Source organism: Seriola dumerili, unplaced genomic scaffold, assembly GCF_002260705.1.
Source record: "Seriola dumerili isolate Sdu_G_001 unplaced genomic scaffold, Sdu_1.0 BDQW01000874.1, whole genome shotgun sequence".
Classification (NCBI taxonomy): domain Eukaryota; kingdom Metazoa; phylum Chordata; class Actinopteri; order Carangiformes; family Carangidae; genus Seriola; species Seriola dumerili.
In genome coordinates, this window is record NW_019175129.1 from 718,697 (window position 1) to 732,087 (window position 13,391).

At 41.5% G+C, this 13,391-nt stretch overlaps 1 protein-coding gene across 1 annotated transcript; it reads left to right on the forward strand.

The window, feature by feature from the left end:
• The first annotated feature begins 1,834 nt into the window (after positions 1–1,834).
• On the forward strand, positions 1,835–11,345 carry LOC111237480 (sorting nexin-18-like). Its single transcript, XM_022766598.1, has 4 exons — positions 1,835–3,081; positions 3,563–3,856; positions 4,938–5,320; positions 9,181–11,345. Exons 1-4 carry the CDS (start codon positions 2,315–2,317, stop codon positions 9,405–9,407), a joined length of 1,671 nt encoding a protein of 556 aa, XP_022622319.1. The 5' UTR covers positions 1,835–2,314; the 3' UTR covers positions 9,408–11,345.
• The last annotated feature ends 2,046 nt before the right edge of the window (positions 11,346–13,391 follow it).

The window sequence follows — 13,391 nt, forward strand, 5'->3', positions numbered from 1 at the left end:
GAGTCTTCAAACTGAGACAATTATTGATGTCGTTGTGACGCGCATAATGTTTGATAAAATATCATGAATATCACATCATATGTCCAGCAGCTGTTTAATTATAACATTCTTTGTCTGGAAGGTTTAACATCACCAGAATCAAACATGAAGGTCGCTTTACTGCCATCAGCTGGACAGGAGGAGCAACTGCTGCCTCCCCCCTCACTGTGTGATGTACACTGACCTCTAGTGGTTGTGATGGAGAAATGCCCAATAAATATTATATTATATCATACCTTTGTATTCAATAAAACAGGAAATCTCAGGAGAACAAGTCTGTATAAAGGTTTGGCATTTACCCTGCATATTTTGAGGGAAAAGACAAAAAATAAAATTCAATTTACTAACATATAACTCCCTCATTGTTTTTTTTTTTTTAAATCCAGAAATTGCAGTATATGCAGCTGGAACTGCATTATGAAGTTTCTTTTCTGTCAGTCTTAGAGCATGTTTTTGAGTACACAATGTACATGCAGACAGTTTTCACATTCGTCTGCTGAAGGGGGAAAGTTTCTCTGTGCTCACTTTAAATCTGAGTGTACATACCAGACGATTGTGTGACATCATAACAGCTTTTAAAGCCACTCATAGCCCAATATGCAACTTACACATGTGATATGGTAATGTAAAACCTCCAGTGCACATAAATTGAGAATGGACTTTTCATAAGGGTAGGAAACATCTTGTGTTCAGACGTCATAATTTTGGAAAGGAAACATATTAGCATATTTATAGATTCTGGATTTTTCAATGAGGAGGAAGAAGCAAATGTGGTATTGCAAGTAAGAATTTATAAATAGTTCATTGAACCCTTTTCAGTTCAGTACAAATTAGGATCTTTGACCATACTGACACTTGAATGAATTTAATCTTCAAATGGGTCACTTCATTTGTGAGATAGTTACTGAAGGAAAGGAAAATCTAAATATAAACATGTATTAATCCCTCTGTCACTTGTAGGCTAATAAAAGTGTGTGTATCCTTTCCTTAAGTTACCTTTGCAGTTTACTTATAAGACTCTTACTTTGTAATATGTGAGTTGGATTTGCACTTGGGTAATGTAGCCCATCCAGTATTATGTTAAAGTCATTCCTTTAATTAATGTTATAGTAATCAAATGATAAACTTCTATGGGAAGAAATGAGGACATTTATTTCTAAGACCATATGCTTATTAAAGATGCATAGACACATAATTAGAGATCTCCTTCAGTTATATTTTATGACATACATAAATACTCTGCTTTGCATAACAATTTGGGTATTGTGGTTTTAGTTTACCTACATCTACTCCTTCTTCCTTATTGAGAAATCCAGAATCTGGGAATATGAAACTATTTCAGAAGTTAAACAGCTGGAAACAAGTGTCCTCTACCTCACGGAAGGGTCTACTCTCAGTATGTACATATGAAGTTTCAAGTTTCCTTATCATACTCCTATAAATTGCATATTGGACCATGACTATAATATTCAGATTAAAGGAGAGCACAAAGAAACTTTCCCTTCTTGCTCACTTCAAACTGCTAATACATGGGGATATAATTAATTACGACTTAGCTGCTGGTTTTGCGGCACATACAAAGATTGTCTATCCAGGCGATGACCTTATGTAACAGGACGATATAAGAACAACTCTGATGGGCCTTTAAAATGTGGTCAATGTGAGATTTTTCCATGTATGAGTTCAGTGACTTGACTGAACTTGCTGCTGGCTCCACCCTCCATTACTCAGCCAGTCTACTACGTGTTAGGACTGGTGCCTTTAACTTCCAAGCATCTCGGGGAGAGGACGAAAAAGTAGAACTTTACCCCGGCCCTTATCTGGAGCAGTAAACCAGCCGCTCAGCCGTCGCAAGTTCGTCAATTTGAAACTTTAACCGGCGTCTTCTCCTGCAGAGAAACTCTCCTGTAAAAGGCAAGTTTCATCTGCATTTTCCGACTTGGATTAAGTTCTGTATGGAAACAAATGATATTTGAACCCGCAGAGAGGAGCGGAGAGAGAGGAGGTGGGTGTCGGATACAAGACATTGTGTTTCTGTTCTTGTTCTTTTATACACGGATCTCGGATACCAGGCCTGTTTGTTAACAAAAAGTGGGGCAAAAAAGTGGAGAAAAATCTTTTTTGCTGTCGCTGCTGCCGCTGCGTGAACTAAATCTCATTCAAGTTCCACAGAGATCTTAAAGGTTTAATCCGGAAAGAAAAAACAAGTTTCTTGAGCGAAAAACAGGACACAGACACAGAAAAACACACAAGAAACACAAGTGATATTAAAGTTATGGCGTTGAAGGCCAGAGTGTTGTACGACTTCCACTCTGAAAACCCAGGGGAGATCTCCATAACAGAGAATGAGCTGGTGACTCTGTTCAGCGAGGAGGAGCTGGAGGGCTGGCTGGAGGGGGAGAACAGCAAGGGGCAGGCTGGCCTCTTCCCTGCCTCCTATGTGGAGATCATCAAGGACCACATCACCTCCAACACTAACAACAATGGCTTCTCCTCGCCCAAAAAAGCCATGCCACCTACCCAGACCTCCTTCGCATCCTCTGACTCCCAGTGTCAGAGAGGACTTGGGGCCAGTAGCAGTGGTAGTGGAGGAGGCAGCTTCCACACCAGTCAGGGCAGCGATGACGACTGGGACGACGACTGGGATGACAGCTCTCCTGCTACCGACGCACCTCAGAGTCTTGGTAGCACTCCCCCTATGTACCCGGTGACCACCTCCTTGCCTTCGCGGCGTGGGAGTGCCCCGCAGCATCAGCAGCATGCCAAGAGCTCGGCCACGGTGGGGAGGAACCTCAACAGGTTCTCCACCTTCGTCAAGTCCGGAGGGGAGGCCTTCCTGCTCGGTGAGGCCTCTGCGTTTGTTAAGGATGGGGACAGGATCTGTGTGGTGATGGGGAAGCACGGGCCTGAGTGGCAGGATGATCCGTACCCGTTCACCTGCACCATTGACGACCCCACCAAGCAGACCAAGTTCAAAGGCATGAAGAGCTACATGTCCTACGGCCTGACCCCGACGCACACAAATGTACAAGTCAACCGCAGGTACAAGCTCTCCTCCTCCTCTTCCCTCTCTAGGAGCTTATTTCCTCACCGGATCCTCCAGCCCCCATACTCTTAAAATGAATGTTTCATTCCTGTGGCCACAGTTTTCCCCACAAAATAGCAAAAACAGAGTCAATTGGACTTTTGCCCGCTGGAGTCCTCAGAAATCTCCACTTTCCGCTCTAAGATTCCCTCTGCACCTTTCAAATTGTTTTCCTGTCTGTAGGTCTGTCGTTTCAAATCAACATTTACTCACTTACATCTCAGTTTCCACTTGGCCCCGCTGAGAAAACGTTCTGCGTTTCCCTTTCCTCCTTCTTTTCCTCTCATTTCCCTGCCATTTACCTCACTTCCTAATCTCCCAAATTCCCTCTAACCCTTTCATGACCCCCCCCCCCCCCCCGCCCCCCCCCCCCCCTCCCCCCCCCCCCCCCCCCCCCCCCCCCCCCCCCCCCCCCCCCTTCTTCCTCCATCCCTGCAGGTACAAACACTTTGACTGGCTGTACGCTCGCCTTGTGGAGCGTTTCCCCGTCATCTCAGTGCCCCACCTGCCAGAGAAACAGGCCACCGGACGCTTCGAGGAGGACTTCATCTCCAAGAGGAGGAAGGGTCTGATCTGGTGGATGAACCACATGATCAGCCACCCTGTGTTGGCGCGTTGTGATGTTTTCCAGCATTTCCTAACATGCGGAGCAGATGAAAAAGCATGGAAACAGGGCAAGAGGAAGGCGGAGAGGGACGAGCTGGTCGGTGCCAATTTCTTCCTTACGATCAGGTAGGGGTGTGGGTTTGAATCCTTGATCAGACTCTTTGTTTTCATTACAAACTTATATAATTAGAATAAAAAGCATTGCATGTTTGAATAAACTCAATTTAACAGATGTTTCCAGCTGTGACTTCCACACCCTATAATATAACGAGTAACTGTTGTGGACTTGAATTTCAGAAATGTTTAATTGATTTGAAACACCAGGCTTGAGTGTGTTGACACTTGCAGAAGTCACAGTGTTCACCGGCCATCAGCAGCCCTCACATACAGATGTCTGTTGTAGATAAGCGTAGAGGCCGACATCTACGCAGTTACCAGCAGAAAATAGAGCAGAATACAGTGCTGCTACAGCCCAGATGAGGTCATCACCCAGTCACCTTCTTAATCTTATCATGGCCACCATCTTATCATATAGTGGTTGTCATCACTATGACATGCTTGCACTACATTTATAACCCAGTACTGAGTGCATTAAGGTCTGGTGCATTTGCAGGAGATCATAAAAGGCATGCTGGGAAATGTAAGTAATCAACTAGCTGAAGTAGGGGTATAAAGATGTGGCTGGTTGAGGCATAGAGTGTATACGAAAACAATAAAATTACAGCACTTAACATAATGTTCCAAATGTTGCATATTGATGATGAACAAAGGGATCAACGGAATAACAAGAACACTCAACATTATAATGCGTTCCTTTTTAACTGTCCTGCAGAAAAAAACTACCTTTTTGAAGCTTTGAATGTCATAATTTCGTTTCGTTGTGTCAATGACGTAGAAATCAAGTTTGTGGTGTTTGATTACATCATAGTTTATTTGTCCACCCACTTTATAACGGTATAAAAGTAACCACTGAGTATATTTGCCCTCCAAAAAAGACGCTGTTATCAGTTTTCCTTGTTTCAGTAGGCTGTAAGTAAAGGCTTTCATTACTGGGAGTGTCTGATTGTGAAAGAGAGATAACCAGAACAGAAGAATAATCTGCTCTCACTTGTTTGTGTAAAAAAAAAAAATGATGTAATGTGTGACTTTCAAAAGAAAACCACAAGGTCTAAACAGACTGTTTCTCCCCCTCACATTTCTCCCTCAGCACGCCTGCTGTCCCTCTGGACCTCCAGGAAGTGGAGAGCAAAATCGAAGGCTTCAAGACCTTCACCAAGAGGATGGACGAGAACATCGTTGTCGTGAACACCACCATCAACGAGTTCGCCCGCAAACAGATAACAGGGTTCAAGAAGGAGTATCAGAAAGTGGGACAGTCCTTCAAACTCCTGGCTCAGTCATTCGAGCTGGACCAGCAGGCCTACTCAGCGGGCCTGAACAAGGCCATTGCCTACACTGGAGAGGCCTATGAGGCGATAGGAGAATATTTTGCTGAGCAGCCACGCCAGGACCTGGATCCCATTTCTGACCTGCTGGACCTCTACAGAGGACATCTGGCCAATTTTCCTGACATCATCCATGTACAGAAAGGTGGGAAAGTGTGTGTGTGTGTGTGTGTGTGTGTGTGTGTGTGTGTGTGTGTGTGTGTGTGTGTGTGTGTGTGTGTGCAAGCAGTGACAGTAGCACAAAAAATGCATTAAACTCCCACATGCTTGCAAGAAATCAATCAGATGCGGGACCTAGCATACTCCTCTTCACAGGGAAGTTAGCTTCAAGTGGAGGTGGTAGGGACTGAGTGGTCAGGACTCTTGCTCATGGATGCCTCTGTAGGGTGGAGGGTTGCAGACATGAAGGGTTTGAATCTAGGCCTCTCGCCATCAGTTCCCATGCAGCAGTAAAATTCTGTGAAACAAGAGACTCACAGTTGTATTTATTTAACTTGCACTAAAAAAAAAAAATTAATGATGCTTCTAAAAGCCATCCAGCCCGCAGCCTCCCTATCTATTAATCATGTCAATATAAAGGCAGAGAATATACAAAGACCCAGATTCTGACTGTTTCCTAACCAAGGGCAACATCTGTTTTCAGTTACGGAACTGCAGTGTCAATCTGGGTCGAAAACTGAAACCCATGGTCAGTCCATTGTAACGCTCTGGGTACTGTGAGAGCTTGTACTCGTTCATTTGCAAACACACAGAAACACACACTCACACAGTCATGTACAAAGGACTTGCAGAGGAGTTAGCTTGTTAGTTCCCTGCAGGTTGGGAGGAGGGAGTTGCTCCTGGCACACAAAGTCCTGACGTTTGCCAAACCTAGAGGCACTGTTTCTATAGTCCACTGAGCTCTGTTCTCTAGATACAATCACAGCTCTGAACTATGGAAACACTGCTTGAATCCCAATGGTCTCTGAGAATGACATGACTTCACCCACTTTCTGATTGACAAATAACACTTTGTTTAATGCCCCCCCAAAGAGCACAAACATCTAAGAACATGAACATCTCCATCACTTCTGGTACACTGAAACACACTGTTCCTACTATAAATTTGGACTAAAAAACCTTTCTGGACTTGCATAATATGGGTTTCTGTGGAACATGATCTCATGGGAAAATTGTGTTGATTTGTATTTTTACTATAAGTAACATGATGAAAACTCATCACGACTTCATCTTAATTGTGAAAACTGACCCCGAACGTCACCAAACTGATCTCATGGAATTCAAAGTAATGTCACATGATAATGCATCATTTCTGCTGTCATAGGATATTATACAAAGCATTGTCATCATTATTCTTGCGTATAGTAGGATGTTCATTTCAGAAAACCTTAGTTACTTGTGCTATATGAGAAAACAAATGTGATTCTGGGTAGGGAGGGGAACAGCAATCTTTCTTCTGTCTGTTTTTTTATTTCAAAAACACAGATTGTATCCCAACGAAAAAAAAGAAAAGAAATATACTTGGATCCTCACCCAAAGCTAATCATTAGTTAGCCCAACTCGCTGCCAAATTCCCTTGAAATCTGTCAAAAAGTAGATATCCTGATTCGTGCCACTTAAAGAAAAAGACCAAAATCATATTGTGACTAAATGATTGCAAGTGCATTGATAAACAAGTTTACAAAATTACACAAAGGGAATCGTTGCCTCAGATTTCAGTCCAGGCTGAAAGCACAGACTCTGAGTAATCCACCACTGCTGTCATAGCAGAGCCTGCTGAGTAACACCCATGAACACATCCCCACAATGCAAACTCTGCACTGCTGTCATAGTTGTAAAATAGCTATCTTTAACACAAGATGGCCCATTTAGTCACAGTTTCCATAACAGTTGATTTGGTGAAGGGCCGTCATTAAGAGAAGGCTTAGCTTTTTTCTAACATAATAAACAACTGGGGGTTTATTGCACTCTTTTGACTCAGCACATCAAATGAAACTAGACTCCAGAAGACATTAACCTTCATTCTTCTCTCAGCAGCTCTACATTCCACAAATATCCATCTATCTCACAGAGGACCGAACTATTTCTCCAGTAACAACCCAATTGCTCTGGCACGGCAACATCTCGGCGCATAAAAGCTAGAAAACAGCCGCTGGGACACCTAAGACGGACAGCTTTGTTGACCTAAATGTCCCTGTACAGTATCGTCCATCTTTGCTAGTTCTGTCTGTGAGGTCCAAGGTCTACATCTGATTTGAATGAGCGGAGATTCCTGGGCCTCATGTCCTGTGTTGCCCTGGGACTGCAGGAATGCAAAATGGAGCGGTTTCAGGATTAGTTTCCCCTCCTCCTCTTTTCTTCTCCCTCTTTTCCTCCTTCCTCCTGGTGGTTGAAGAGAAGAAGGAAGAAGAAGAGGGGAGGGGTGTGTGTGTGTGTGTGTGTGTGTGTGAGAACGTGGTGTGTGAGGGGGGCTCAGATAGCTACAGAGCTGTACAAGTTTCCCACCAGCCAACGGTACAGGAGTTCAGATTACAGCTCCATAATCATCTTGGCAGCAAGGAGAGCAAAGTCCAAGTTGATTTCAGTTCACTAGTGTGCTTGTGCCGGTATGTGTGTTTTCCATGTGTGTGTAAGATGGAGAGAGAAATCTAGAAAGAGAGAAGGTTGATGAGGTGAGGAAGGAGAGTTGTACCAGGCTACATGCTGGCTCGTCATTTCCTTCACATGCTGCGATGTCAGAGAGCGTCATACTGTGTTCCTCTTCATCTGTTTTTCATAGGTAATGTCTGTCCTAGCTGTACTTCCTCCGAAAGTTTAGTCACATTAACTAGATGTTCTGAGTCATATCGAGGCGTTGGGAAACTTCAGGCAAACTGGGAAAAAAATTGCAATAATCAGCTCTTTTATGTATGAAAAAAATGACACTTGTTCAGCTTGGAGAATTTAGAGGTCAAATCTTCCTCTTCTTACTTTTTAATAGTAGGTTTTACAAGCTTATTATTTGGGTTAAAAAAAACTTTGCCTTTTACCCTTTTCATTTCCTCTTTCCTTTGAATCTCTTCTCAATTCCTGATGTCACTTGTGGGCTAGCTGCTAGCTAGCTGTGAATGCTCTCTCATTGAACATTGCTTTCATCTGTATTTCAGAAAAAGTGATTGCACTTTACTCTCCATACTGTAAGATAAATGAATATAGATCTGCAGCCCTTCATATTCAATTTTAAACCCTTCATAACAACAATTTACAACAAAGCCAACAACAGTTTATTTGTTAGCATTCAAATAGCGGTAGCCAGCCCAGAAATGTGCTTATTATACGTCATAGGCCTTTTTCACAGAAGATACTTCATTCGCAGTAGAGAAGCACCCTATGACGGTCAAAATGTCTGCTGTAAAAACTGTCCATCTGTTTTAACCGTTCCCCCCATGTTGATCCACACTTGCTTCTTACATCTCTCAACTTTTTAGGTAAATTTGCCGTCCTCCAAAAAATGTTTCTTCAAGAAATGGTTTGACACATATGCTTATTCACTGTCTTGCAGAGAGTTAGACGAGCGCATTGATACCATTCATGTCTATAATAAAGCCGCAGCCAGCAGACGGTTAGCTTAGCTTAGCATAAAGACTGGAAGGTGGAACAGCTAGCCTGATCCTGTCGAAAGGTAACAAATTCCCCTACCAGCACTTCCAAAGCTTAAAGAGTCAGGCCTTGTGCTATATGTTAAATTCTTACAAAAAACAAACATGAATAACAATATTAAATCAGTTTTTGAATTTTGCCATCCCTGTCCAGACAAACAGTGAGAACTACTTGTTACTGCAAGGTTATATTTCAAGGCTGCATTTTTAGTTTTTTCCTCATCACAATGTCGAAGTGATTTTGAAGTAGGTTTTTTTCACCTAAAAGAAATCATGAGGTCTAATTTATTTGTACACATTGTACACCTGCCACACTTTTTCAGTCTTCTCCTTCTCTTTCCCTCCTTCCTTCCCTCCCCCCTTCCAGGTGCACTGACCAAGGTGAAAGACTGTCCAAAGCAGGAAGGTGAGCTCCACAACCGCTGCAACATTATTTCCTGCGCCACGCTGGCGGAGATTCAACACTTCCACCGCACACGTGTACGGGACTTCCGCTCGCAGATGCAGCATCACCTCCATCAGCAGATCAGCTTCTTCCAGAAGATCACAGCCAAGCTGGAGGATGCGCTTCAGAGATATGACGATGGCCAGTAGGAAGAGAGGGAGAAGCTGGACTACAGAGGCCATTAAGAAGTGGGGGGAGGCCTGAAGAGGGAAGCAGACAGGGTTGATTGATGGATTCATCCTGTAGTAATGGAGAACATCTTAGCGACCTGTAAGAGAGAAAACCTTTGAGACTTGTGTTGTCATGGATTCTGGGCATGGTATGAGTGTTGGCAGAAATATACCACTCTGTAGATAAATATAGGCCACTGCACTGTGGAATGATGACAACTTCTTGTATTATCTGGACAGCTCTGATGAATGTACCAGTAACAGGGATTTTACTGGCGCTCCAGGCACGTCTTGCATCTCAGCAGGACTGCAGATATTAAAAACAGCTGCTCTATATATGACGGGGCTGCCTCTCGTTTCCTGGTTTGAGGGCCTCACTACTTCATGGAAACCCTCCATCCGGGAACACGGTAACCCAACACAACGTACACAGATATGAAATTTCCTAAATTGCTTAAACTGGATCTTTTAATGATCGAAGAATCCGTTATCGCTAAACGTCATTGTTTTTACTTGAATTACCTGTTCAGTATTGGTTTTGATGGAACGTGACAAAATTTGATCGTTTGTGAATATGGACAGAGGCAAAGTGGGCATATTCTACTCTGCTGATTCAGTTTAGTTGTTAGATTTTTATTACAGCTTGAAATTTGAACTACTTCTGATGTCTAACATCTCTCATACAACTCAGATGGTCTGTCACATCTTTACTACATTGAAGTCTCAAACCCAGTGTTGTTCGTGCCTTGCCGGACGTAAAACAATAGTGGATTGAGTTCAGCCTGGTCTTATTTTTCTGACTGACTGACTGCTTGTTCTGAGAAGTCCCCAGTTCTTCTTTTTTTCTTTGGGATGTTTGACTGAAATCATCTGTCTTTTTGCTTTCCCTCAGTCAGAGGTCAGAGGTCAGGCGCAGGGCACAGATACTTCAGTGTTTCCTGGCGTGGAAGCTTTGAACCCATGTCTTCCAGTTTAAAGCCACTGTGTGTTGACTTTTTATGTGATTATAGTACATTTTAAATTCTTCTGCAGACATAAATTTTTTATAACAAATGTCAGACAATCATGGTGAAAAATGTGGGCAGTCACTGTCTAGCTTTTAGCCCATTTATGTCAGTCTCGCTTAGGTGGATCGGCGGCAGATGTTGTTCTCTCCTCTACCACAGTGTCTTTTTTTTTAATATAAACTTCCACTTGGGGGCGCCAAAGTCAGAAATATTTTGTCTACATATAGTGGCTTTAAGTTTGGTTTCTTTACTCTTTATGCTAGCCTGCTACTTCAAAACATTTTTTTAAACCAATCAGTAACCAAAATAAGCACACAGAACTGTTTGTTGTGAGTCCCCAGTTGATTACAGTATTTTTGTGGTTAAAGTATACCACTCTCTCTCTGTGGTAATGAATAAAAATAAAAAATACCTACAGCCAGAAACTTTTTGAATAAAAGCTGATAAAAGCTTAATATAATCAGCAAGGGGGCCCAAGATGAGCACTTATCAGACAGCCAGAGGGATGTTCATGATGTGGTAAATTTAGCCAATATGCTCCCAAAGGATAAAGGAAAGAAACAGATATTGATCGATAATTGAGATAATAAACTGAATGCATTTCAATGGTTTACACTGTAAACATATCTAGTGCTGTCAGTTTTCCACTCACATAGTATTTCTGATAAATGTTTCAATCGCAGGTGTGACATGACATTCCTTTCCTGGGAGATTATTTTAAACATTTATAATAGTGGGAGCCACCAGCCTGGTTGTCATAATTTACTATGATGAAAATGTTTCTTAACACTTTTGATGTAACAGTGGGACAGCATTTCAGTAAATACATGAAAGTAGAATGTGTTTCAATCATTTAAATCCACACAGGCTTATTGTTGACTGTTTTCCTGAAATATAACTTATAGTTTCACTTGGCCTGTTTTGTGTCTTTAATTAAGTCTTTTTGTGATTAGTAATATTTTGCTTATATTCCAGGATATTCTTTATTTTTTGCTGTCACATGTAAATGCCATAAACACTGTTAACCAAAATCAGAAAAAGCCCTGTTCTGATTAAGAAACATCCTGATTTGCTATTAAAACCCAGAACACCACAGACTATTGCTAACATTTCTAACTTCTAAAGTTAGAAATGTTACTAACTTTCTAACTTTCTAACTTCTAAATTTATTTATGTTTATTAATTTGTGTAAGAATAAATGACAAAATCCACATACAGTGTTGTATTTAAAAGGTTATTACACTAGACAATAAAATTAAAAACACAGTGTCACTAAGGGCATGACAGTGCCACACAAATCCTGCTGCAGTAGACTTCAGATCAAGTTTGAGTACTAATGTCATATCAATCTGCAATGGAGAAGAGCTTAACGTCCGTCAGGTCATAAAATCACTTTCTCACTTTGTTGTTAAAAAGCCTGGAGTGCCATCTCTCCATACTTTGTACAAATTATTCTAGAAATATGATTTTTGTTGAAGTTCGGCCAGTGTGAAAGAAATGTGTTCTATATTCTGTGTTGTCAGTGCAATGAGAAGCATGTTATCACTTGTTTTTACTGCGTAGGCAGCAGCAGTCCGATCCCTGATATCTGACACCAGAGTTCACAGACTGCAGGTCAGGTTACCGCAGCCGCAGGCCCTCCATTATTTAGACTTGCCTCTTTGTCATCTCCTCTTTGTTTGCATTTTCTTATTCTTTTGTCTTTGACTGTTGCATGGCTCCGCTGGCTGAAGCCTCCTTATGCAAGTTACATACAACCTAGAGGTGGGTTTATGTAACCGTCACACATTTGTTGGTTGTACTGATTTCTTTGTTTTTAGATACTCAGCTTGTAACGTTCATTGTCAGTCAGCAGATGGACAGCTTGTTGCTGTTGGTCTTTAAGAGCGCAAAAAACAATATACGAAAGGAGGATTTTGGATCCTCTGTCTTAGTTGCATTTATGTGTTTTAGTTGAACACACACAAGTCTTTATGAAATATCTTTATTAAAAATAAATCTTTCACAGTGCATGGCAAACATATGCAGGCATAAAAAGGAGTTGAAGTCAATCCACAACTGAGAAAGTTACCTATGTCTTCACATCTTACTATGAATTGTTAATAGTGTACAGCCTATCAGAAACAGTTATGTGAGGACTCGCAGCCTTGAGCTGCAACAAAATCACACAAAGAAAATGGAAAAGTGCAGAATAGTGAAGTGACACCAGTACATGTGCGAGTGGTAAATGTTATAAAAAATAGTTTGGACTTTGAAGCTTACAGCACCTTCAGTTGCATGTACAAACAACATTATCTACATTGTCTACCAGCTGACATTCAAGGTTTTGAAGAAGTAACACATCAGCTCTTTACAGTTAAAAGTTACAATATTGTAAGTGAGAAATGTCAGGTACCAGCTATTCTACGAACTCACATTTGATCTAACTCGAAATTCAGCGACATTAAACCTGACAATTTATAGTAACTGCCGTAAACCTCAATCTATGTTTCACTTCTGTGTTCAGCAACGGTTCCACAAATATAATGCTATCTTCAGCCATAGAGAAGTTAAAACTATGTAGTCTTCTCAGGAATCACTACAAGACTACGGTTACAAAAAAATTATTTTTGCATAAGGGAACTAGTGGCGGTTGTTCTCATGTCATGCCATGGCAGAAACTGAAATACCTTGAAATGACAAAAGCAAACATCAGCCTAAGTAGCAATAATGGACTGTGTTTCCTTTGAATAATGTCTTACACCTCCTACACAGCTGGGTAATGTCTTACAAATGAAACAGCACTACATCAAAAATGTGTTCAGTTCAGGTTGGTTCATTGAAATGACTTAATTTATATTTTCTACAAACAATTTCTACAAATGTGCACAATTTGCTCTTTTATAAAAAGTTCATAGTAGATCAGATGTACCTTATGACCACAAATGTCCCCTAGAGAGTAGACATGTGCCATGTA

What these genes read in the sequence shown, in the direction of transcription:
- LOC111237480 (XM_022766598.1), top strand. Translation starts at nt 2,315, where the DNA reads ATGGCGTTGAAGGCCAGAGTGTTGTACGACTTCCACTCTGAAAACCCA. An exon ending in AATTTCTTCCTTACGATCAG is followed by an intron (nt 3,857 to 4,937) that starts GTAGGGGTGTGG and finishes TTTCTCCCTCAG; the next exon opens with CACGCCTGCTGTCCCTCTGG. An exon ending in CATCATCCATGTACAGAAAG is followed by an intron (nt 5,321 to 9,180) that starts GTGGGAAAGTGT and finishes CCCCCCTTCCAG; the next exon opens with GTGCACTGACCAAGGTGAAA.